Source organism: Chrysochloris asiatica, unplaced genomic scaffold (assembly GCF_000296735.1).
Source record: "Chrysochloris asiatica unplaced genomic scaffold, ChrAsi1.0 scaffold00009, whole genome shotgun sequence".
NCBI classification, from domain to species: Eukaryota; Metazoa; Chordata; class Mammalia; order Afrosoricida; family Chrysochloridae; genus Chrysochloris; species Chrysochloris asiatica.
The window spans coordinates 13,912,799-13,939,404 of record NW_006408527.1 but is presented as its reverse complement, the minus strand read 5'-3'; the positions used below and the strand labels follow the sequence as shown (position 1 = coordinate 13,939,404).

The following is a 26,606-nucleotide window of genomic DNA, read 5'->3' as shown; positions in this document are numbered from 1 at the left end:
GGTTCAGAGTTCTGGGACCAGCCCCTGAGCCTGCTTGGTCAGGTATTCTGTGTTGTTGTTGGCAGAGCTCTCTGCTATACATCCACCCGATCCGCCATCTTGTTTCTTCTCTCCACGAACTTTTTAAAGCTCTCTCATATGTTCCAAGGACTCGATGACATTTACAAAAAGTCTTCTGCCCAGTAATGATCTGTAGATTTCGGAACAACAGGATCACATAGTCAACTGGCATTTCAGGGTGATGTTTTGCCAAGAGCTTCCTCCTCCCCTTTCCTTCTGAACCTAGAACATCGGGCCCAGCATGCTCTGTGAGTCTTCTGCTGGCCCGTTACAGATGTGGGGATAAGGAGAACAATGCTTATTCTTTTTCTAAATATTCTCTGATTTACACACTCAAATCAAGAGCTGCTCTTCCTCATGACCTGCTAATAAGTGGGTGTCAGAGGGCCGTCAGTGAGAAATGATTTTCAAAGAGTCCGGATCCAATGCATGGAAGAGAAGTCTGACTCTGGGTTCAGTATTTCCAGAGAAGATGCTGGACTATGGTGTCCATGATTAGTAAGCATTTTCCAGACACAGGATACTGTCATTTCCTTAGAATAATTTAGCCTCTAAATTTCTGCCAGCTACTAAACATATATCCCCAGTGAGCCAAGGCCTTTACCTGAGCTTTAACCTAAGAACTAAACAGTGTTTAGACTGAAGTGAGGAAGTTGAGCATCTGTCAGTAAAGAGATGGAAGAAGAGAAAAGAATTGCTCATAGATTCACTGGTTTTTCGCTTGTTTTTAATTTAGGTTCCGATTAAAAGGCAGTTCTGTTATTCAGTGTGTCTTGGTTGGAATGGAAAGCTTGTGGAGTGGCAGTACTCCTGTCTGTGAACGTGAGTAGATGGAATAACTATGAAGAGAAACAGTTCTCTTTTTTCTGATGTGTTTTTGCCTCATGCAATCTACCTGTCATTTACATCTCTGTTCTTGTTAACTAAATTGCTGATAGAAATAGTTCATTGCTGAGAGAATTTCAAGAAACTTCTTGTAGGTTTTGTACATCATATGTTTTTCGTACTAATTTGTAAATTAATGATGGGCCCTGGTGCTGTAGGATAAGCACTGGATTGCCAACCACAAGATTGTTGGTTCAAATCCACCAGCCCCTTCTCGGAAATCCTATATAGAGTCAGTATGAGTTGGACCCAATTTGATGGCTCATAACAACCATAACAGTTTAATGACAGTATTAAGTTCTGTCTAGAGACACTAGATAGCATGAAGATGAACATTTTTTATTCATTTATTTTTCAGTTCTCTCTCTCTTAAATTTTATGTCCTTTTATTCTCGTACATGTCTAAGCTATCCATTCTACCTGTTATTTAGTCCACGGTATTTTCTGAGGGAGGGTTTGCCATGGGCCAGGACCTGGGAAGAGACCAATGAATGAGAAAGACACATCTCTGCTCCCATGCGGTGTATTTTCTGGTTGAGGAGGCAGACAATAAACAAGAAAATAAAGGAATAAAAATTAGAACTTATAAAATGGAAAGTTAAATAAGGATAAATATTATTGAGAAAATAGTTAAAAATTAGCATGATGTGGGCAAACCTTGTTATAAATCTATTTATACATCTTATGTTGATGACCTAGTAAGGCACTGTAGGGTAAGCACTGGATTGACTGCAGGTTCAGTGTGAACCAGAAGGTTGATGGTTCAAACCTAGCAGCTGCTCCTCAGAAACCCTATACAGGGTCACTATATGTTGAGAACAATAACAACAACATGTTGAAACTTTAAATTCAATATATAACAACGTGTATAAATAAACTTCGGCGGTCGTGGTTGTGTGCTGTGGAGTCAGTACTGACTCAGTGACCCAGCTTAGAGCAAAAGTGTCCTTCGTTTATGATGACCCATGGCAAACCCGCCCTTAGTAAACACTGTGGACTAGAAACAGTCTGTATAGGGTTTCTGCAGCTATAATTCTTTACGGGAGCAGAAAGCATCATCTTTCTCCCATGGAACAACTGGTAGATTCAAACTGCAGCCCAATTCATAATCCACTATTCTACCAAAGTTTATTATATAAGTAATAAATTCCAGAAATAGGAGATCATTCATTGTTTGGTGTACAAAGACCTTTCCTTTTATTATAGACACAATTCTGATTATATTGTTGTTGTTAAGTACCGTGGAGTTGGTTCTGACTCATAGTGACCAGGTACAGGGTTTCCGAGGCTGTAAATCTTTATGGGAGCCGAAAGCCTCATCTCTTCCACGGAACAGCTGGTAGTTTCAAACTGCCAACCTTGAGATTAGCACCCCAATTCGTAACCACTACGCTACCAGAACTCTGATTATATACCTATCCCTAAATTCACATCAGATTAGAAGCATCCAAATAATCCTGGGGAGAGAACTGTTCCAAATAGATACACTAAAAGCAGGAATAAAATGACAGATGAATGCTTAGAAGAAAGATAAATCTGAAAGAAATTTGAAGACACTCTGGAGCCATTTAATGAACATTTATCAATTGTACTCTCATAACACTATTAGATATTTGGTGTTGAAACTGATGGAAGTGGTCTTGTACCATCAAGATTATCTGTTTAAGACAGTGTTGTTGTTGTTGTTAAGTACTCTTAAACTGATTCCAACCCATAACCACCCTATACAGGGTTTCTGAAGAGTCACTGGTGAGTTTGTACTGTCAGCCTTGTGATTCAAACTGACCTTGTGGTAGAGTGCTTATCAACAGAGCCACACCAGGACTCCAGCATTGAAGACAGTTGTTGATGTTAAGTGCCATCGAGTAATACATGTTTAATAAACTTCACAAAGATTTCCTTGGAGCATAGGGTGTCTTGGGGTTAAAACCTTATCCGTTTTATACCCCATTCCTATTATCATCTCAGGGATCTTATGTGGCCTGACATAAAGTAGTTGTTCAAAGGTTTGTTGAATAAAAAATTAATTATTTTCCAAAATGGTTAAAATGATTATTTTGTAATGTTTGTTTCTTGGAAAAACGTAACTATCTGAAGAATCCAGAGCATTGAGGGTCATTTAGATGGTTACAATAAGCTATGACCTAGTTCTCACGTTAGTTCTTTCTTCACAAAAGTCTCACATATTTGAATTCTGTCCACTTTAGTTATACTCCTTTTAATAGAATATAAATAATGTATTTTCAACACAATCACAAGACACCATCTAATAACCCAATTAAAACTCTAATGGAACTTTTTTCCTAGAAATCTTTTGTCCAAATCCTCCAACTATCCTTAATGGGAAACACACAGGAAATTCTCTGGGAAGCATTCCCTATGGAGAAGAAGTATCTTACAAGTGTGACCCCAATGTAGACGAAGGAATGACCTTCAGCCTTATTGGGCAGCGCACCATCCGCTGTACAAGTGACAATCAAGGGAACGGAATTTGGAGCGGTCCTGCCCCTCTCTGTGAACTTTCTACTCCTGTTGGTTAGTGGCATTTCCTCATGTCCCACGTGGATCAGACTATCTAGGAAAGGACCTCTGATTTGCATGATAGTTGTTTTTTATTGTGATTGGCTGTGTTATGAATGGCAGACACAGAACTACCTGCAGGTGAACAACACAGGGTTCTAGATACGATACACTGTGTCCCAACGGTAATATTCCAAGGACCTTTCCTGGTGGGGTAAAGAGTGTGGGATGGTGAAAAGAGGAGAAGTCAGTGAGGGTTACATTTTGTAGAGACAATTTTCAAAGAACTGAAAACAAATGCCAAAGAAAATGACCTTTTATGCTATTTCTATTACAAATTGTCTTTATGCTAGATAGTATAAAGGTATGCTAAAAAGTGCCTGTTGGTGTCTATAATTTACTTCAGAACCGATAATGCTGTAAAATGCTTAAAGAAACTCAGACGGAGCTCCTTTTGCTACTTTTAAGTGTTCTGCTCATGACTGTGTTCTTTGTAAAGACCCTTCACTGCACCATTGTGGTAGTGGTGGTGTGCCATGGAGTCAGTTCTGATTCATAGCAACTGTGTACAGGGTTTCCAAGGCTGTAACACTTTATGGGAGCAGAAAGCCTCATTTTTCTCCTGTGGAACAGCTGCTACTTTCGAACTGCAAACCTTGAGTTTAGCAGTCCTACTTGTAACCACTACACTGCACTATGAGCAAACCCTAATCTGAAAGTCCTGGATAAGCACTGGATTGCAAGGTTGGTGGTTCAAACCCACCAGTCGCTTCTTGGAAACCCTATCCAGGTTTGCTATGATTTGGAACTGACTCGACAGAACTTAACAACAAAAGTCTAAATGACAAAACCTGACAGTTACAGATTCATCTGTGACTGTGATTGAGCATACAAGTTCTGCCTTCCAATGAGGACAGAACATTGAATTAGATTCCTGTGGTACTCCTATCTGATATAATTTGCAGGTAGAGAAGACAGAGAAGTTCATTAATGAAGGCCAAGACGTCTGGGTTTAAAGAGTCAGTCTTTCCAATAATCAGCTAGTAGTTAGTGGCTTAGGACCTCCTGCCTCATGCCTCTAGTAGGCAGAAATATTATTGCATAGGTTGGTTTGTTCATATTTCTCTGCTCAATTGAATGTCCTTTCATGTTTTTGTGTTGGAACTCACCTTTAGTGTGCTCACCTCCACCCGAGATCCGCAATGGTAACTATATTGGAAAACGTGAATCTTCATATCCGCCTGGGATGACAGTCAACTACATATGTGACTCAGGCTACCAGTTGGTGGGAGAGCCCTTCATTTTCTGTACAGATCAAGGAACCTGGAGTCAATTTGATCTTTACTGCAAAGGTACCTAATTTCCTGGTATTTCTTAATCCTGCTGGGTTAATGTTATGAAAAATGGATGTAGGAAGTTAATAAGGCTGAGAGTTCATTCCTGAGAATATGTTGTTGTTGTTGTTGTTAGGTGTCATTGACTCATTACCAACTCATAGCAACCCTATGTACAATAGAACAAAACACTGACTGGTCCTGAGCCAATCTCACAATCATTACTACGCCTGAGCCCACCGCTGCCACCACAGTGCCAATCCATCTCATTGGGGGTCTTCCTCTTTTTCTCTAACCTTCCACTTTACCAAACATGATATCCCTCTCCAGTGACTGGTCCCTCCTGACAAAGTGTCCGAAGTATGAGAGATGAAGGTTTGACAATCCTGGCTTCCAAGGAGCACTCTGGCTGCATTTCTTCCAACACAGATCTGTTTGTTCTTTCAGTAGTCCATTGTACTTTCAATATTCTCCTCCAACACCATACTCAAATCTATCAGTTCTTTTATGTTCTTCTTTATTCACTGTCCAACTTTTGCATTTTTTGCATATACTCATTTTCAACAGGGTTCTTTGACTTCATAAAACTTTAAATTTGCTTTTTGTTTTATTCTTTTCTTTTTAGCAGTACTTGCCTAAGGGCAGAAATGAGATACAAAGGACTTCAGACATACCTGTGTTTCAGCTGTTAAGAAGCAGCTAGCCCCTTGGCCAATAGTAGTTTTAAAAATTAATTGTGAAAGGTCATTTCTTTTCAACTGTATAAAATTGCTTCTGTCTTAACTGTTATCAAATATGCTTTATGGCAGAGGTCCTCAATCTGTTGCCTTATCAAAATCAGCCAGGAATCTTGTGTGAAAGGCAGATTCTTTATTATTATTATTATTTCTTTGGAACCCCAGGAGTAAGTTCAGTATCAGGACTGAAGGCTGACTAAGAGCCTTGGGAATTCTACCAGTCTTTATCCAACCTGGAAGCCTGGTCTATTTTACAATTTGGAGTTTCTTTCTATATTTTTATCCTACTGTAGTTGTTGTTATGTGCCATTGAGTCAGTACTGACCCATAGCGACCCTATGCACAATAAAATGAACCACTGCCTTGTCCTGCACCAACCTCATAATAGTTGCTATGTTTGAACCTATTTCTGCTGCCACTGTGCCAGTCCATCTCATTGGGGGTCTACCACTTTTTCTTCAACCCTTCATTTTACCAAACATATCTTTCTCCAGGGACTGTCTGAAGTATGAGAGATGAAGTCTCTTCATCCTGGCTTCCAAGGAGCATTCTGGCTGTGCTTCTTCCAACACAGAACTATTTGTTCTTTTGGTAGTTCATGGTACTTTTAATATTCTCCTCTCCTGGTGTGGCACTGTGTGTTAATGCGCCAGACTGCAAAGCCATTTGACCTGCAAGGTCAGTGGTTCAAGCTCACATCTGTTCCTTGGAAACCCTATACAGGGTCGTTATGGGTCGGAACTGACTCAATGGCACTTAACAACAAAAACAACAACATAAGTCAGCTGCATCAATTCTTCTGTGGTCTTCCTTATCCACTGTCCAACTTTTACATGTGTATGAGGTTATTGAAAATACCATGGTTTGGGTCAAGCACATGTTAGTCCTCAAACTGACATATTTGCTCTTGAACACTTTAAAGAGGTCTTGTGCAGCAGATTTGTCTAATGCAATACGTTGTTTGATTCCTTGACTGCTGCTTCCATGAGTGTTGATGGCTGAGCCAAGCAAAATGAAGTCTTTGACAGCTTCAGTCTTTTCTCCGTTTATTATGGATGTGGTTTATTGGTTCTCTGGTGAGGATTTTTGTTTTCTTTACATTGTGGTGCACCCCATATGGAAGGCTGTGGTCTTTGATTTACATCAGTAAGTATTTTAGTCCTCTTCACTTTCAGCAAGCAAAATTGTACCACCAGGGAACTGTTAACGAGTCTTCTTACAATCCTGATGTCACGTTTTTCATTATATAATACAGCTTCTTAATTATTTGCTCAGCATACAGATTGAATAATTTGGTGGAAGAATACAACCCTGACGCACACTTTTCCAAATTTTAAATCATTCAGTGTTTCCTCGTTCTGTTCGAAAAACTGACTCTTGGTCGATGTTCAGGTTCCTCATGAGCACAATTAACTGTTCCAGAATACTCATATTCGGCAATGTTGCCCATAGCTTTTCATGATCCACTCTATCTAGAACCTTCTAATATGATTCCTTTCAGATTGGTCAGTAGATTCTTAAGCTTGATTCACATGGATTCTGATTCTGACCCTTTTGAGATGGAATATAGACGTCTATGTTTAACAAACTCATCAAAATATTCTGATGTAAGATCAGAGATCACACTGTGAGAAATACCACTTTACCTTGTTGATTCTCATAAAGGAAAAAAAAAAAAATTAGATTCAGTTTGAGATGATCACAACTGAAAAGTAGACTTTGGAGGAAGTATTGATGGCTGGGCAGAAACAGAAAGCAAACCAAATCAAACCTGCTACCACAGAGTCAGTTCTGATACATAGCAACTGATAAAACAGTAGAACCGCCCCCATTGGGTTTCCATCTTTATAGGAGCCAATTGCCACATGTTTCTCCTGAAAAAGCAAAACAAGGACTACTTAAATGAGATGAAGTAGATTAAAAAGAAAAATCATATTTTAAATTCTGAATCATTTACTAACTTCTTGGTTCCTTATATAAAAATAGACCAGAGACTAAATATCATCATCTATCACATATCCAGAGAACAATAAAATATAATATTTTTGATTCCTTATGGGTAAGCCCACATAGATCGAGGTCTAGAACATGATCATCCGAAATCCTAATCCTTCTGCAACTTTCCAGTTACAGAGTTGTTAATAATAAAAGTGAATGTGTTGTACTCCCTTTATTTACATAAAAAATGAAAGTGTCAGAGATTTAAAAATCATATGGTGTTTGGGTGGGTCACTAATTCTTAATTGAAACTCTACTCTCAATTTGCTGAGGGCAAAGTAGGTTTGTTGTTGTCGTGAAGTGTCATCGAGTCGATTCCAACCCATAACTATCCTGTATAGGGTTTCCGAGGAGCAGTTGATGAGCTTGAACCACTGACCTTGCATTTTCAAATAACTTTGCAGTCTGGTGTATTAACCCACAGCGCTACACTAGGACTCCAAAGTAGGTCTTGAGGCACAGATTTTGCTAGTATGACAGCTTCAATGAATAATTTCCAGTAAAACATGGATTTTCTTCTGATGTTTCTAACTCCAGAGGTCACATGTAGCATCCCACAGCTTATGAATAGAGCCTGGAAGGAACCGAAATATAGGAAAGTTTATCATTATGGAGACAATATTACCATAGCGTGTGAAGTTGGGTATACTCTGGAAGGCAGTCCACAAAGCCAATGCCAGGGTGATGACCGATGGAACCCTCCTCTGGCCATTTGTACATCAAGTAAGTGCACGTGCTATGCTCAGTCATGTTTACAGTATATCCATTCACTGTGTTATGTGTGCTAGGAGCTAAGGAGTATAATGTTGTTATTGTTGTTGTTAAGTGTGGTCCAGTCAGGTCTGATTTATAGCAACCCTGTATAGGGTTTCCAAGGAGCAGCTGATGGGTTTGGACCACTGACCTTGTGATTGTCAGTCCAGTGTTGATCCTACAGTGCCACACCAGGATCCACGGAGCACACTAAGTGCCCGTATATCTTCCCAAACAGTCCAGAGCCCTGAGAGTAAGGTAGGCCTTGCTTTCCTCACAGTTTTCACCACATGCCAGGGTTAATCTCTCTCTCCTTAAGGCTCACTCTCAACCTTTTTCATTTCTATCACTCTGTTATATGCACCACACAGTAATGATTTGTTTGCAAGCTATGGTCTTAAGAGCCAGAAGCACATCACTGGTAAAATAAACCTTTAAAAAAGGCTCCCAGAAAAGTGGAATAGGATGGCAGAGTGAGTGAATGCTGCGATTTCTTCCCCCAGCAACTAACCCACTGAATAGTGAATAAAAACCAGCATAGACCGGGATCTCAGAGATCAAGATGGCAGTGAGATAGGTGTGTAGGAGAGTTGGCGTGAGCTCAGAGTAGGGGAGAGGAGGAGTCGCATTGGTGCAGAAGCTAGGTTAACTGGACCAATAGCATCAGGAGCTCTTGCTCATCACAGCCATTTTGTAACGGGGCTGAGTCACACTCCAAACAGAGAACACAGAAAGAGTGCTAATCAGGAAGCTGTCACTGGATTTTTTAAGACAGCATGGGTTGACCATGAGAATCTCTGGGCCATGCAATTGGGAGGGGGTGCAGAGAGACTATGGAACTATGAGAGAGTGTTGATAAATCTCCCTGAGACCCAAGATGCATGGGCATTAGGACCAGGAAGTACCACAAAGGTAGAACGATGAAAGGAATACTGTGAACAGATGAGCAACACAGAGGAAAACAGTAGCTTCTTGCCCGTAGGGAGACACCATGAGAGAACCTGAGGGAAAGACCTCAAAAGCCTCTACCCTTGCTACAGAGAAGTCAAGCCTTACCATTGATATCAGTATCTGTGACCAACTAAATGTACCACATACCCCATACTTCCATGCATATGCACTGAATTCCAGAGATCAAGCATTCAGAACTTCCAATTAAGCAATTAAAAAAAACAAAACCCTAAAGATAAGAGTGTTCTCCGGTGGTTCTCAGGAAAACATAGTAAATCAACTCACTGACATTGGGTTGATTCAGACTTATATTAACCCTGTGAAGCCAAGTAGAGCTGTCTTATGAGATTCCTAGGGTGCTTAAGTCTTTGTGGAGGCAGGTTACTCCATCTTTCTCCTGTTGTATGACTGCTGGGTGCAGGCCCTGGTCTTTTGTTTGTCAAACAAGCACTTGAACACTGTGCCACCAGGGCACCCAATCAGAAAGAAAGACAAAGAAAAGATACAGTGGCTCAAGTTCAGTAGAAAATGTTCTTAAGTGTCGTCGACTCGGTTCTGACCCATAGCGACCCTGAACAGAGTTTCCAAGGCTATAAATCTTTACAGGAGCAGAAAGCCTCATCTTTCTCCCGCGGAGCAGCTGGTAGTTGTGAACTGCTGGCCTTGTGGTTTGCAGCCCGATTCGTAACCACTACACTACCAGAGTGCCTTCAGTAGAAAATAGTAACACACAAAAGCACAATTGAAGAAGGACTAATGAAAAGTGAATCTGAAGAAGAGGAAATTACCCTATGGCAAAAATTTTCAGACTATAGTGCTAAATGTACTTTAATGAAGTGAAAAGCACACACACAAAAACGAACTAGTAGAGATGAGAAAAGATACAGAGGAACAAAATGAAAAACTCACAAAGAAACTGAAAAAACACAAAATGGAGAACTGAAGAATAAAGCAACTGAATTAGAAAAAGCAAGAGAAACTCTCAACAATTGAGTTGAACAGACAGAATATAGAATAAATCAACTAGAAATAACTGAATTTATCAGCTTGCAGAGCAAACAAAAAAAGGAAATATGAGATTTAATGAAGAAATCTAACATTAGAATTATTAGAATCCCCTAATGGACCACACATGGAGTCCTGGTGTGGCACTGTGGGATAATACATTGGACCACAAGGTCAGTTTGAACCTCAAGATCGGTGGTTCAAATTCACCAACTGCTCCTCAGAAACCCTATTCAGGGTCACTATGAGTCGGAACCAACTCAATGGCACTTAACAATAATAGCAAAGGACCACACAAGCCTCCATGATCCTGAGACCAGAAGAACTAGGTGCCCAGCTACCACACTACCAATGGCACCAGTTGGGATCACAATAGAAGATCCTGGATAGAGTGGGAGAAAAATGTGGAACAAAACTCAAGATTATAAAAAATGCTAAGCGAACTGGTCTGACATAGATTGGTGGAACCCCCAAGCTGATGGTGCTTAGTCATCCTGCAAGCCTGGAACTAGAACTGATCTTGCCACCATGGCTCAAGTTTCCATCAAACAGTAGACAAGCCTACAAGGAGATGCCCGTACACCTCCTTAAGAGTTGTTGTTGTGGTTAAGTGCTGTCAAGTTGGTTCCAACTCACAGTGATCCTGCATAGGGTTTCCAAGGAGCAGCTGGTGAATTTGAACCACCGACCTTGAGGTTCACATTGCAGTGCTGGTCATACAGTGCCACCCCAGTAGTCCATTTCTTTAGAGCAGTGCCTCGTTACAGAGGTACAGAGTCCTTGTGTGGCTCTGTGGGATCAGCAGTGGACAGCTAACCATGAAGTCAGTGGTCCAAACGCACCAGATGGTCCTCAGAAGCCCTATAGGGTCTCTATGAGTCAGAACCAACTCAACAATACTTAACAGCAACAGCAATAAGGGGGTACACACTCCTTAGAACTATCGAACTATCTACCATTCAAGATCAACAGAGCAGCATTAGCACAGGGAAAAGGGAAGAAGGGAAGAAGGGATAAGGTGAAGGACAAATGAAAACAAAAAGCACAGGGAGGATGTGGGCTGAGTGCTGTTAACACTGTGGGCATTGCAAATCAGTTCCATGAAACAAAATATGAATGACTTGTGGAACGGAAAACTGAAATCAAATCACCAGAAAAAGTGAAAATAGGAAAGAAAAAAAAAAAGGAAAATTATGATCTTTCCGATTAAATAAAATTGTATCCCTCCAAAAATTACTGGAATCCTAGAATACCATGACACTAAAAGCATTTGCTGCTGTTGTTGTTAAGGGTCATCAAGTTGCTTCCAAGTCATAGTGACCCTGTATAGGGTTTCCGAGTAAAGCAACTGGTGAGTTTGAACTGCCAACTTTGTGGTTCAGACCGACCTTGGAGTCCAGCACATTATCCCGCAGCACCACACCAGGATTCCAATAAAAGCATAGAAGCAATCTTCTAAGAAATAATCGGAATTCCATAGACCTGACTAGAGATCCAAGCCCGCAAATACAGGAAGATATACAATACAACCCCGTTTATGAACAACTGGTTTTCTGTAAGGGATCAAAGCCCAGCCAATGGAACAGAGACAGTCATTTTAATCAGTGGTGCCAGAAAAATTAGATACCAATATACAGAAAAATAAAACAGGACCCATACCTCACCCCATAAAACTAACTCAAAGTGGGTCAAAGACCTAGATGTTAAACCTAAACCCATAAAACTGTAGGAAGCCCACACATATGGATGAATCTAGGCATACTGGTAAACAAGTAGGTACATGTGTGCACATAGGTGAGAGCAGATAGAAGTATAAAGGAGCTCTGGTAGCGTAGTGGTTATGAATCGGGCTGCGAACCTTAAGGCCAGCAGTTCGAAACTACCAGCCGCTCCGCGGGAGAAAGATGAGGCTTTCTACTCCCGTAAAGATTTACACCCTCGGAAACCCTGTACAGGGTCGCTATGGGTCGGAACCGACTCGATGGCACTTCACAACAACAATTTATAAAAACCAGACTCACGGCCATCAAGTTAATTCCAACTCACAGTAATCTGATATGGCAGAGTAGAACACAGGTTTTCAAGCCTATGAACCTTTACAGACTAAGACTACCTCATCTTCCTACAGAATGGCTTGTGAGTTTGAACCATCAATCTTTTGGTTAGCAGTCCAACACTTAACCCATGGTGCCACCAGCACTCCTCTAAAGTATCTAGATCAAAAAACAAACAACAATAAACACAATGCCGTCCAGTCAATTCTGACTCATAGTACCTCTATATAGGGTTTCGGCAACTGTTTAACTTTTACAGGCATAAATAGCCTCAACTTTGTCCAGCAAAGTAGCTATGGGTTTGAACTGCCAACCTTGCAATTAGTAGTTTATATACAAATACTGAAGACACAAATATAAATATTCCTTGGACATAAGCAAACACCTTCCAAGATCGATTTTACGGGTTTGAAAGCTTAAGACCATAGTCTCATGGGAAAACTCAGTCAGCGTGGTTGGTAGAAGGATCCTCTGAGTGCTAGTATATCACAGGATGAAAAATTCCTTAGAATTGTCAGATCTCTTACATCCCCCATTTCAATGGCCCACTTATATTACAGATCTGATTCAGTACAGCACCTTTCTCAGAGTAGAGGAAGGGTAATGTTGAACTCCACCTTAACTCCAAAATATGCCATTAGCAATTACTATTAAATCAAGCAAAACCAGACCAATTGTCCTTGTGGATCCCAATAAAAATTAAATCCTTGACAACTTGAATCTTTTATCCATTTATCATAACATCATTTATTGATCCAGTTGTGAAGGTTTTTGTTTTCTTTACATTAAGTTGTAATCCATACTAAAGGCTGTATTCTTTTACCTTCATCTACAAGTGCTTCAAGTCCTCTTCACTTTCAGTAAGCAAAGTATGGTGGGGGTGATGTGTGGTGGAGTCGGTTCCGACTCATAGTGACCCTGCAGAGGGTTTCTGAGACTGTATAGTTAAGTATAGTCACCATTTATGTTGATGAAAAGAGGTATTTGTAATAAATTAGTAGTTAATCTTGTAAAATTCTATCAGAAGCTCACATGCTTAGTTCACAAACATCTCCATGCTGTTTCCAAGGTAAATGGAGTTTTTCAGCTATCTAGCTCTGTTACCTTGGTCAACATCACACAGCCCTAGAAGAGGAGCAGAAATACACAAAAAGTACCTTAGAATGAAGGGGAAAGGATGTAAACATTTTTGACCCTTGGTTTATAGATACACAGAAAATCTTTAGCCTCACTATAACTGAAAACATATAAAAAGAAAGAACACTGTACCAGTTTTTTGCCCATTAAATTAACAACAACTACAACAAAAATTAGTATGAACAATAAGAAGTAAGGATATAACAGTATTTTTTTAAGTATGAATATGAAGATACATATATATATAGATATATATATGAAGTTCCTTTTATAAACTTGCAAAAACCCTTACAAAAAGTAATTATATAATATGTGTAGAAAATAATATAAATGTTCATGTCCATTAGTCCTTATAGGAATTCAAATTGATGAAATAATATGAAACATTAATTTTTACAATGTTTAAATTTTACTAAAAGTGAAAAAAGTACAGTTAATACAATTTTTTATCAATGGTTTTGGGATTAAAGTGGAAACAAGTTAAGTAACAATTGTTGTTGTTAAGTGCTGTTGAGTTGGCTCCAACTCATAGTAACCCTTTAGAGGGTTTCCAGGGAGCGACTAGTGAGTTTGAACCACCAACCCTGTGTTTCAAACGACCTTGCGGTCCAGTGCTTATCCTCAGCTCCACACCAGAAGACATTAAATAAACCATGATGCATCTACTAAATTGGTATTATTTTGCTTCAGTATAGTTTGTACTTTATACCATACAACTACAGAAAAATGTATCTGAAAAGAATGTACCAAAATGTTTTAGAATTTAATGACTGTGAGTACAGTTGCATTCTTTTCCTGTTAATAACAATTTTCTTCTGTGATTGTCATTTGTATGATACAAGTAACTAATTTAAATAAAATACTAATTAAAAAAACAACACAGAAACAAGTTTTACTAATTGTACAAAATAAAATGAAATAGTATATGTGAAGTCAATGACATTTAAAATTTTTTAACTGAGTGCTGGGGGGTGGGGGGGACTATCTCTAGTCAAGGTATCCTGTTTGGCCATGTTGTATGCCAGTCTGATGTTTTGTGGCTTTTGTCTTCCTTTTAGGCCCACGTGATGCTGTCATAGTTGGTAAGTTTTTTTAAGGGTTGGCTGAGGAACTCTAGCATCTTTGAAAAGTAAGTATTCCCTTGTAATGAACATAAAAGAATAGATTAAAATATCTTCCATTACTAACTAAATTACAAAGAAAATAGAGATAAGTACAAACTATGGTATGGCAAAACAGGTATCCTCATATGCATTTAGAACAAGAATCTTTAATCAAAGTTCTTTGCTTTTATTATACCATTATGAATGAACACTCATTCTTCAGTGTTAAAAATTCTTTATCAAAATGTAACTAGAGAACACATCTTCTTGGGTTTCATGTTGTTAGTTGTGACCATTTGCTCTAATTGAAAGCCCAAAGACTGGTCTTCCAAGCCCATTTCTAGGATCTGCCTATATAATAGGAATAATTTTTCTGATAAGTTTACTTCAAAGAGAATTAGTAGGCTTTCTTGTATAGGACAGCCTGTGTGTTATGCTTTGCATTAAAGGCATATGCTCAGCAATGAGAGCTAGAGCCCACATGTCCTAGTACTGGTACTCAACACCTACCTGTTGAAAGGCTCTGTTGACCTCAAGGTTACAAAACTGTTCTGCTCACTCCTTAACCATAACCTTAGGAGTAAAATGCACCCTCTCTATTCAACCTGGATGGTGTCACATTCATCATCAAAAAGAGTATTTCAAGATCGATCTTGCAGTACACTACTGTCTGTGATGGGATAATCTACATGTGCCTATAAGAAAAACCAGTTAATACCACTATTATTCAGATTGATGTGCCAACCACCAGAGCCATTGGTGAAGAAACTGAAGAATTCTGTTAATTTCTTCAGTCTGGAATTGATGAAACATGCAAGCAAGAATTGATAATTACTGGTGATTCGATACAAAAGTTGGAAGCAAAGAGGAAAGATCGGTAGTTGGAAAAAATGACCTTGATGTATAAATGACACTGGGGATAGAATTTTGCAAGACCAACAATTTATTCATTACACCAATAATTTATTCATTAAAAATTCTGATTTTTCAACAGCAGGGGTGGAAAGCCACCTGGAGTTGTGGTGGTTGTTATTGTCGTTAAGTGCCATCGAGTTGGTTCCGACTCATAGTGACTCAATATAGGGTTTACGAGGAGTGCCTAGTGAGTTTGAACTGCTGACCTTGCAGTTCTGCACTTATGGGACAATTATACATATACATGGACTTCACCAGATGGAATATGCAGGAATAATATTTGTGAGAAGAAATGATTGAGAAGCTCTATATCATTAGATAAAACAAAGCCAGGGGCTGACTGGAAACAGGCCATCAGTTTCTCATATTCAAGTTCAAGTTGAAGCTGAAGAAAATTAAAACAAGTCAACAAGAACCAAAATATGACCTTGTATATATTCCACCTGAATTTACAGACCATCTGAAGAACAGATTGGATGCATTGAACACTATAATGACAAGAGAAGTTGTAGATGACATCAAGAACATCATACAGGAAGAAAGCAAAAGGTCATAAAAAAGACAAAAGAGAAAGAAAAGGCCAAAGTGGATGTCTAAAGAAACTCTGAAACTTGCTCTTGAAGACAGAGTAGCTAAAATGAATAAATCAAAAAAGCTGAACAATTTCAAAGGACAGCTTAAGAAGACAAAATAAAATATTATAATAAAATATGCAAAGACCTGGAGTTAAAATCAAAAGGGAAGAACATGCTCAGCATTTCTGCAGCTAAAAGAACTGAAGAAAAAAATTGAAGTTTCAATTTGCAGTATTGAAGGAATCTATAGGGGAAATATTATGCAATGTTGGAAACATCAAAAAAATCAATAAATAAAAGATGTTGTTGTTGTTGTTAAGTGCCGTCGAGTCGGTTCCGACCCATAGCGACCCTGTACAGGGTTTCCGAGGGTGTAAATCTTTACAGGAGTAGAAAGCCTCATCTTTCTCCCACGGAGCAGCTGGTAGTTTTGAACTGCTGACCTTGCAGTTCGCAACCCGATTCGTAACCACTACGCTACCAGAGCTCTTTGGACTCCATATAGCACTGGGCAAATCTGTTGTAAAAGATCTCTTTGAAATGTTAAAAGGTCAAAGACATCATTTTGAGGACTAAGGTGCACATGACCCAAGCCATATTTTCACTTGCCTCATATGCATGTGAGAGCTAGACAATGCATAAGAAAGACTGGAAAAGAACCGATGCATTTGCATTATGGCATTGGCAACGAATATTGAATACACCGTGGACTGTCAGAAGAACAAAGAAATCTGTCTTGAAAGAAGTACAGCCTGAATGCTCTTTAGAAGAGAGGTTGATAAGGCTTCATCTCATGTACTTTGGACATGTTAACAGGATGCACCAGTCCCCGGAAAAGGTCATTATACTTGGAAACGTGAAGGGTCAACAAAAAAAGAGGAAGACCCTTCTAATGAGATGGATTGTCACAGTTACTGAAACAATGAACTAAAACATAACCATTGTGAGTGGCACAGAACTGGGCAGTATTTCATTCTATTGTGCACAGGGCTGACAGAAGTCGGAACTGACTCAATGGCACCTAACAACAACAAGGGGAGAAATATAAAAGATAAACCTGCGTGTATTTAAAAAATAATTTATACGCCATAAAAAAGTCACTGGCATCTCTCATGAGACTAGGCATTAATATAGAGTTTAAAACATAGAGGTTATATTTTCCATGCACTTAATTACCTTATTTTACTGTCTAGGTATTTTCTTTGGTATATTCTTCTTTATTTTATCCATCATTATTCCCTGCTGGATAATTCTAAAGCGCAAAAAGGGGTAAGTTCAACAGATCCTTTTAAAAAATGTTGCTACTTCTTAGAAGCCAAGGAAAAGAAAATAAAAACTAAAAGTGAAAGAAGATAAAAAAGCCACTTCTATATAAATAAATATGGAAATTTTTATAAAGAGAATGTACTGTAGATAAAGACGTTTCAGACTAAAGGAGATAAATACTCATATGGTACTAAGAATGGTGTTTTTTTTTTAAGCTTAGAATTTTAAAAAGGAATGGGTTTTATACTAAGAGATCAGAGGCAGAAGTTTTTAAAGTATTGATGAAGCAGTTGATATCCTACTTTTGCTGAGATATTCCAGGTTTGTTGTTGTTGTTATTGTTATGTGCCATGGAGTCAGTTCTTACTCGTAGAGACCCTGTAAATCTTTACGGAAGTAGAAAGCCTCATCTTTCTCCCATGGAACAGCTGGTAGTTTCGAACTGCTGACCTTGTAGTTTGCAGCCCGATTCCTAACCACTACGCTACCAGAGCTCCTTGAGATATTCCAGGTATGGGTTTTAAAATACAGACCTTATCAGGGCATTTGAAGTCAGATTATGTGTCCCATTGGCACATATATCATCATAAGCTTCCAGTGTGGAAGAATTGAGTCATTGCAGTGGGTATTAAAAAGTGTATCTCTTATAAACATCACCTTACTTTTTTTTAACCTTTCAATAACCTTGAAAGGATTACGGTGTAAATGAATGAACATTTTGACTGAGAAAAAAATATACACAGCTTTTGTTGGTTTGCTGCTGTTGTTGTATCAAGTCAGCCCCAACTCCTAGCAATAGTGACCCTGTATGGTTTGAGCTAAGGAGCTCTGGTAGCACAGTGGTTACGAATCAGGCTGTGAACCTTAAGGTCAGCAGTTAAAAACTACCAGCCACCCCAGGAGAAAGATGAGGCTTTCTGTTCCCATAAAGATTTACAGCCTTGGAAACCTTGTATAGGGTCGCTATGGGTCGGAATCGACTCAACAGCATTTCACAACAACAACAATGGTTTGAGCTAAAGGTAGGTGGCTCAAACTCACCAACCGCTCCTTGGAAACCTTATACAGGTACTATACTCGATGGCACTTAGCAATAACAACAAGATTTCCAAGGCTGTAAATCTTTATGGGAGCAGAAAGCCTCATCTTTCTCCCGTGGAGTGGCTGGTGGGTTTGAACCATTGACCTTGTGGCTAGCCGCCCAATGTTTAATCCACTACACTACCAGTGAAGTCGGAGTCCATTAGATAAATGTTATAAGGTTAATGGGCAAATTCTATTCCTATGAGAAACAGAATTTATAACTTTTAGTAACAGCTTTCTGTAGGAAGCATTCTAAGCATACGCATTTGCCTGCAACTAGTTTTACAGTAAGCGTAGTGGTTATGAGTCCAGCTGCTAATTTCACGGTCAGCAGTTTGAAACTCTCAGCAGTTCCACAGGAGAAAAATGAGGCTTTCTGCTTCTGCAAAGATTTACAGCCTCAGAAACCCTATATAGGGTCGCTATGAGTCAGAACTGACTGCACACCACACCACCATCACCACCAGCTTTACAGTAAAGTTTGGATATTTCACAGGAGATGACAATTTAAAATTTTTTAAATAGAATCTCACAGTTGAACTTGCAAACAACCTAGTCAGGAGCTCAGTTTCATGATTAAATAAGGAATTAGCAAAAATTTACTTTGAAGTTAAATCTTTGTCCTTTTGTGACTTGACATATAAATGATCTTTGCTCTTCTTCAACACAAGAAAATATGAATACAAGCAACCTGATACTGTAAACTAGCAATTTTTCCACCTAAAGTTTCTCATTAACTATCTCTATAATGTGGTTTTTTTGTTGTTTTGTTTTTAAGCAGTTTTAACTAATGTTCAATTAGGAACTCTGGTAGCATAGTGGTTACGAATCGGGCTGCTAACTTCAGGGTCAGGAGTTCGAAACTACCAGCTGTTCAACGGGAGAAAGATGAGGCTTTCTGTTCCCGTAAAGATTTACAGCCTCAGAAACCCTGTACAAGGTCACTATGAATCGGAATCAACTCCTCAGCACAAAACAACAACAACAATGTTGAATTACAGTTGTTGTTAGGTGCCACCAAGTCAGCACCAACTCATAGCCACCCGATACACAACAGAACAAACCACTGCCCAGTCCCGTGTCAACCTCGTATTTGTTGTTAAACCTAAATCCGTTGTTAATCCATCTCGTAGAAGGTCTTCCTCTTTTTCTCCTACCCTCCACTTTACCAAACATAATGTACTTCTCCAGCCCTCCTGATAAAATATTAGAAGTATGAGAGACAAAGTCTGGCCATCTGTCTCTAATTTTCTAATTATGTCTTTGTTGTTAAGTGTCGTTGAGTCAGTTCCTACTCATAGTGACCCTATATAAGGTTTCCAAAGAGCAGTTGCTGGGTTTGAACTGCCAACCTTGTGGTTCCAAGTCCAATGCTGATCCGTTAGCACCAGGAGTCTGATTATGTTCTTGTCATTGGTTAAAATCACCAAGGACAAATGATTATCTCGTTCTCTTGGAAACAGATATCCAAGGTGATCTTGTACCTCCCTTCCAACTACTTCATTCCCCATCTCTTGTGTCCTATGTCTTATTAACCAACTGGAGTATCAAAGTCCTCCTGATTATTGATTTGTTTTTAACCACAAATTTAAACTGATTTTCTCATATTCTTCATCCTAAGGCATAAACATTTAATAACCATTTCATAAAAAGTATTTCCTTGGAAATGATGATCTGGGTGTTACCTATCTAATCTAAATAGCTATAAATCATAGTCCTTACCTTTATGAAGTATTCTCTGTGTTCTGTCTCTCAAAGCACACTCCCCAGCCCCATTCGATAATAGTGCAATGTCTGGGGCACAATCATTCTTTCTCTCACCAGTGACAACCTAGCATAAGACACCGAAAAACATGGTGGTCCTCAGTAGTCTTGAAGGTCAAATATTCAAGTAATATCTTGGGATAAGGGGTGCATTATAACAAAGTGGAGTTCTGGTGTGGGGTCACTAATGTCAGCGGTTCAAACCCACCAGCCAATCCTTAGAAACCTTATACACTTAGCAACAACAATAATAGCAAAGTACCATTTATCTTCATGTTGGAAATAACACTTAACTGAAATGTTGTTGTTGTTAAGTGCCGTCAAGTTGGTTCCGACCTATAGTGACCCTGTAAGGGGTTTCTGAGGAGACACTGGTGAGCTGGAACTGACGACCTTGTGGTTCAAACCAACTTTGCAGTCCAGCATATTAACTCACCATGCCACATCAGGACTCCTAACTAAAATGAGGAATATTAAATAATCAGAGCACAGACATCTCTTCTGTCAAAATTACCTGGATTGATCATTTGGTCATACTTTGATGAGTAGGTAAAGCTGATGAGATAAATATGACTTATGTTGTTAAGTACTGTCATTTCCGACACATAGCAATCCTGTATAGGGTTTCCAAGGAGCAGCTGGTGAGCTTGAACCACCAACTTTGTGGTTCAAATGACTTTGTAGTTCAGCACATTAACCCACAGCGCTACACCAGGACTCCTAGTATGACTTATGGTGGTGGTGGTGACTGTGTGCCGTGGAGTAGCAACCCTGTACAGGGTTTCCAAGGCTGTAAATCTTTATGGGAGCCGAAAGGCTCATCCTTCTCATGTGGAACAGCTGGTAATTCCAAACTGCTGTCCCTGAGATTAGCAGCCCAATTCGTAACCACTACACTACCAGAGCTCCTTTGTTGTTGTTGAGTGCTGTTGAGTCAGTTCTGACCCATAGCTACCCTGTATAGGGTTTCCGAGGAGCAGCTGGTAAGCTTGAACCAGTGACCTTGCAGTTCAAATGGCTTTGCAGTCTGGTGCATTAACCCACAGCGCCACACCTGGACTCCATAGGGAGGTTCAATTATTTCTTATCAGCATCTGAGACTTTCCTCAGATGCATCCTTATGGTTAGGAAGAACATGTCCCGTGAGAGATACTGAATATCAAAGAAGACTTTAATGGGGTCACTTAACCAGAAGGGCAGTTTGTCTTAAGAGCCCAAACCAGAATTGAGTAGCTTCAAATAGCATGTGAGGCCCAGGGTCCAACCAGCTCTGGAAGGGTGCAGGCTGAGTCCACTCTGATACACTTCATGGTTCAGAACCCTCAGTTTTTTCCTTTGTGGTAACTCTCTCATCATGTGTTTAGTGCACGAATTAGTGTAGAAAACATTTATTATGCACTTGTTTGTGCCAGGACCAATTCTAAGGCTTGCTGTGCATTCATAGGTAACTGACAAAAATCTCTACTCTCAGGAAATCTACATTCTATTTAGTGGAGAAAGGGAGCCCATTAACTTAATTTTAACAAAAGCCGAAGGATATATATATATATATATAAATAACACAGGATAAGAGGGGTTAGAAATGTGGGGAGATGTGTTCTTTAATAGGATGATTAGGGGAGGCCTCTGGAGCAGTGTCTTGCAAAATCCTGAAGGTGAGATTATTTCTGTATGTGTGTGTGTCTTTGTGTTTTTCACTGTTGTCTCACTTTAGTATCACAGTAAAACTTTAGACTGTTTAGGATTATTTTTTAAATGAAACATACTTTTAATGCCCTGCTTAGGGAGGGAATGGGACCACTATAACCCCTGGTGGTCAGTAAATCAGGCTAGCAGTGAAAAGACTAGCCACAAAAGCTAGTCAGTGAGGTAGGAAACACCCAGGAAGTAAGATGAATTGTGTGTGTTGGTCTCTGCCATCTCTAGAGCTGTGTTGGAAGGATGCTGAGACACGGTGTTGTAATCAATCAGCGATAACTCCCAGGGGTTGTGTTGTGCCCGGAGAAAGAAGGATGTTGATAAGCATATCTGTCATGCTTCTTGCTCTGGAAATTCTGCTACAATTCCTTACCAAGTTAAATACAGCCCTAAATTTAGCCAAGATTTCAAGGATGCCCATTGTTATAATTCCATATAATCTCAGCAGTATGGAATTTGGTGAGCTAATCTGTTTTAGGTTTACGTCAGATAATTAGTGATTTCCTATCCTTCTTTGTGTCCTGGTGTGGTACTGTGGGTTAATGCACCAGACTGCAAAGCCTTTTGAACTGCAAGGTCGGTGGTTCAAGCTCACCAGCTGCTCCTCAGAAACACTATACAGAGTCACTATGGGTCAGAACCGACCCAATGGCATTTAACAACAACAATCTTTATTTGTTGTTGTTAAGTATCATCGAGTTGGTTCCAACTCATAGTAGCCCTCTATAGAGCTGCTGGTAGGTATGAACTGATGACCTTATAGTTAGCAGTCTAGTGGTGATCGTACAGTGCCACGTACTTTCTTAGTCCTCAGTTTTTCAGGCTCAGGCATCTAACTACTCTGTGCCCATTGGTCTTGCCCACACTCTGTTAACTTGCCCACATTCTGTACTTGGTCTCCACTAAGCTCCTTGAAACCTTTGCCGTTAAATCAGTTCTGATTCATAATGACCTGTTGTTGTTGTTAAGTGCCGTCGAGTCAGATTCCCACTCATAGTGACCCTGTATAGGGTTTCCAAGAAGCAGCTGGTGAACTTGAACCGCAGGCTTCCCAGCTCAAGTGGACTTTGCCATCCAGCACATTAACCAACAGCACCACACCAGGAGTACTAAACACTGAAAATTATTTTTATTTAATTATTTTGATCTAGAGCTCTGGTAGCGTAGTGGTTACGAATTGGGCTGCGAACCGCAAGGTCAGCAGTTTGAAACTACCAGCCGTTCTGCAGGAGAAAGATGAGGCTTTCTGCTCCTGTAAAGATTTACAGCCTCGGAAACCCTGGACAGGGTCGCTATGAGTAGGAACTGACTCCACGGCACTTAACAACAACAGCAACAACATACTTACATATTAGACAAGATTAAGAGTAAGAATAACAACAGTTAGCATCTGGACAACAATTTATTTACAAAATGCCCTCCATTTACTCTCTTCTTTGGTCTTCAAAGCAATTCTGTGAGGTAGGCACATCTAATAATCTTGTTGCCCTAAAGCAGAGAAGACCCCAAGGTACAGAGAAACTCTGTGACTTGATTAAAATTACACCAGTACAAAGTAGTTAGAGGTTAGGCCTCTAACCTAGGTATCTTTCTCAGAATCTTGAACTCTTTATGCATATTCATTTGGTAATTTTTGTTGCCCCCTTCGGAATCCAATTCTGTGTCGCTGGAATTCAGTATCCAGAACTGCATATAGTACAAAGCTACAATAACATTTCCTTTCTTTTTTTTTTTTTTTTTTCTTAATATATTGTTTTTGTTGATTTCTATATCTTACTGGGTCTGTTTTAACTATTGTAGTATGTAGAGCTAGTATCTCTCTAGAAAACTATATGTAGTATCTCTTTTTTTGACTCTACATTGAGTTATTAGCTTATAAGAAAAATTTAGATATTTCTGTAAAGGCATCTGTCCATATAGTCAGTAGTGAAGACTTTCCTGTCCATTCACACAGGCTCACAAGTTCTTTCTGTGATTTACCTCATTGACTTGACATTTTACTAGTGAACAATATAAGTTGTTATCTGCACATTTTGATATTTCACTGTGTATTTACTACATCCATAATTTGCGAGGTGTGGCACTGTGGGTTAATGTGCTAAACTGCAAAGTCGGTTTGAACCACAAGGTGGGCGGTTCAAGCGCACCAGCTATTCCTCAGAAACCCTGTACAGGGTTACTAGGGGTTGGAACCAACTCGACGACACTTAACAACAACAACAAATCAAGCTGAACCATGCGTTGATCACTGAGGCATACTACTGCATAGATCTCTTCATACACAGTTCATTTTACTTACCTCTTCTTTACGGTTGTAATTGGTGCCCCTATCTGTATAAAACAGGCTTCTTATCTGTAGTCAGATCAAACGTTTTAATTTCAATGGAACGATACTTGGAATGACATACTTGGACCACCCTCTGTAAAGACTCCCTGCATTTCCCCATGTTCACATTAACCACCATTAACCAACTGGGATTTCATTCATTCCAAATGACTCACTGGGGCTGGGAAGTGAGGGTCAATGTTTTCACCCCAAGACTACTTACAGAACACTACCCTCTAACACTTGATCACCACTCCTTTGAAGCTTGTCACATCTTGCTGTACAACCCTCTCCTCTTCCAGTCCATGAATCTCAAATCAGCCCTTCCCCATCCTGTGAAAGCTTTGACCCCTGACTCAGTCTTCCTCTTAGTTTCCAGTGCTGTCGTCATTCTGATTACCATGAAATGAATAACTGAATGGTGAGCAATTAACTGTTGGAGGTGAAGTGAGTCAACGCTTGTGCTTTCTTCCTTAAATCCCTAATATAGTGAGACCTGTGGAAGCCAGAACTTGTTGAAATTGTCTTGGCTTTCTAGGTCTTACATGTTTCCAACCTTGGACAGTATATAGTTTTTCTACTTTTCTATTGATTATTTTAGTGGAAAATATTTTCGTTTTCCTTCTCTGGCAGGTTTCTGACCTGCACAGTCTTCCAGTATCTACAGTTTTTTATGGTCCCAATGTATATTTAAATCTAAAAGTACCGTATTCTTTATCACTTATGTTAAAAGAAGGACTTATTAAATGACTCCCCAAAGAAGCAGTGTAGCATGTGTGTTCAAAGCACGGGCTGTGCATAAGACCTGTGTTCAGTCACTTACTAGATGTGAGGTGAGTAAGATACTTCATTTTCCTTGCCTATAAAATAAGGATAATTGTTGCTACCTCACTTAACTGAATGCCTTACTTTGGGTAAGTGCCAGAGAATGTTACAGGGATTATTTACATGTGATAGTTATTGAAATTAAGACATAATTAAATACTCTCAGTTCTTATGCCATCATGACAGCTCTTCTGTGTGTATGGAACACAGAACAAATATTTCCAATCCAGAGGAATAGGAAGCCACAGTGTAAGATTACAGTGAAGTCTAAGTGTCACAATCTTACAATAGTGAAATGTGCTGTTAAGGTATGGACACTTATCTCTAAACAGTTTAGAGTCTTCTGATATATAGGAAGATGTTAGTACTATTTCCTAATCCAAGTTTTTACTTAGCAGTAAAAGGTAGGATATGGGTGCATTTTTTCCTGCTACATGTCTTGTGATGGTATCAGGAGTTTGCGGTAAATTGTATTCATTTCTTCTCTCAAAACAGAAACTTGTATGATTAAGATATTTCCTTATTTGTTTTCTCTCCCCTGCCAATTAGCTATAATACAAATGAAAAAAATAAAGAAGACGTTATCCATTTTAATCTTCAGAGATGCAGCTCTGTTCATCCTCACACTCTTCAACCGAATCAGGAAGATAACAGGTACCTAATACACAGATTGAATTCAAACTCTTGTCAACAACTTGTATATCAAAAATGGAAAATCAGGTTTGAATATTATACTGCCGTACATCCATTGAGTCATTGATAACCAAAATAATAATAATATTCAGGAGCTAGAAGACACCCTTCTCCCCCAATTAATTAATCAATTACTTGTATTGTAATTTGGTGTAAGTTTACAGAGCACATGGTTGTCCATGCAACAACTCACATTTCATTTTGTGGCATTGATTGGTATTCCTACAGTGTTAACGCTCTTCCTACTTCCTCCCTGTTTGCTGTTCCCTTCATTTTTCTTTCCTTCCTTGTTTCTGAGTTTTATCACTGGGCAAATTCTGCTCTTTGGGTTCTCAGATGGTTGATTGTTGTACTGAGTGTTTTCTTTTCTTTATTATTGTACAGTGTCTGTCATTTGACTGAGAGTTGAACCACAGGGTGATGAGTTCATGTCCAGACCCGAAGGGTGTCTAAGGACCAAAGTCTCAGGGATTCTACCAGTCTCTGTCAGACCAATAATCCTCATCTTTTTTATGATTTTTGAGTTTTGTACCACATTTTTCTTCCACTCTATCCAGAACCTTCTCTTGTGATCCTTTTCAGATTGGTCAGCCGTGGTAGACAGGCAACATCTAGTTCTGGTCTCAGGCTCATTTGTGGAGGCTGGGGTCTATTAGACCTATGGACTACCATGATCCATTAGTCCTTTGGACTAATTGCTTCCTTGTGTCTTTAACTTCCTTCACTCTCCTTTGCCCCAGATGGCGAGACATGCACCTTTTAAGGCCCCAGACCTACTCATCAAAGTAGAATGTAGAACATTGTCTTTATGGACTATGTTATGCCAATTGATTGTGGTATAACATACAGAGACTATGGTTCTGTGACCCAGCCCCAGAAACTCATTCCCTCTAGGTGTTTGGTTATGGCTCAGAAGGTTTCTTC

The 26,606-nt window shown here is 39.4% G+C and overlaps 1 protein-coding gene across 1 annotated transcript in view; it reads left to right on the top strand.

Annotated features, from left to right (window-relative positions):
* CR1 (complement component (3b/4b) receptor 1 (Knops blood group)) overlaps positions 1 to 26,338 on the top strand; it is a 191,076-nt gene extending 164,738 nt beyond the window's left edge. Inside the window, exons 32-38 of the mRNA XM_006834201.1 lie at positions 797 to 882; positions 3,253 to 3,480; positions 4,641 to 4,817; positions 8,072 to 8,257; positions 14,493 to 14,516; positions 25,539 to 25,643; positions 26,265 to 26,338. Coding sequence (XP_006834264.1) covers positions 797 to 882; positions 3,253 to 3,480; positions 4,641 to 4,817; positions 8,072 to 8,257; positions 14,493 to 14,516; positions 25,539 to 25,643; positions 26,265 to 26,338 — 880 coding nt within the window. The remainder of the gene's footprint in view (positions 1 to 796; positions 883 to 3,252; positions 3,481 to 4,640; positions 4,818 to 8,071; positions 8,258 to 14,492; positions 14,517 to 25,538; positions 25,644 to 26,264) is intronic.
* Positions 26,339 to 26,606: the final 268 nt, after the last annotated feature.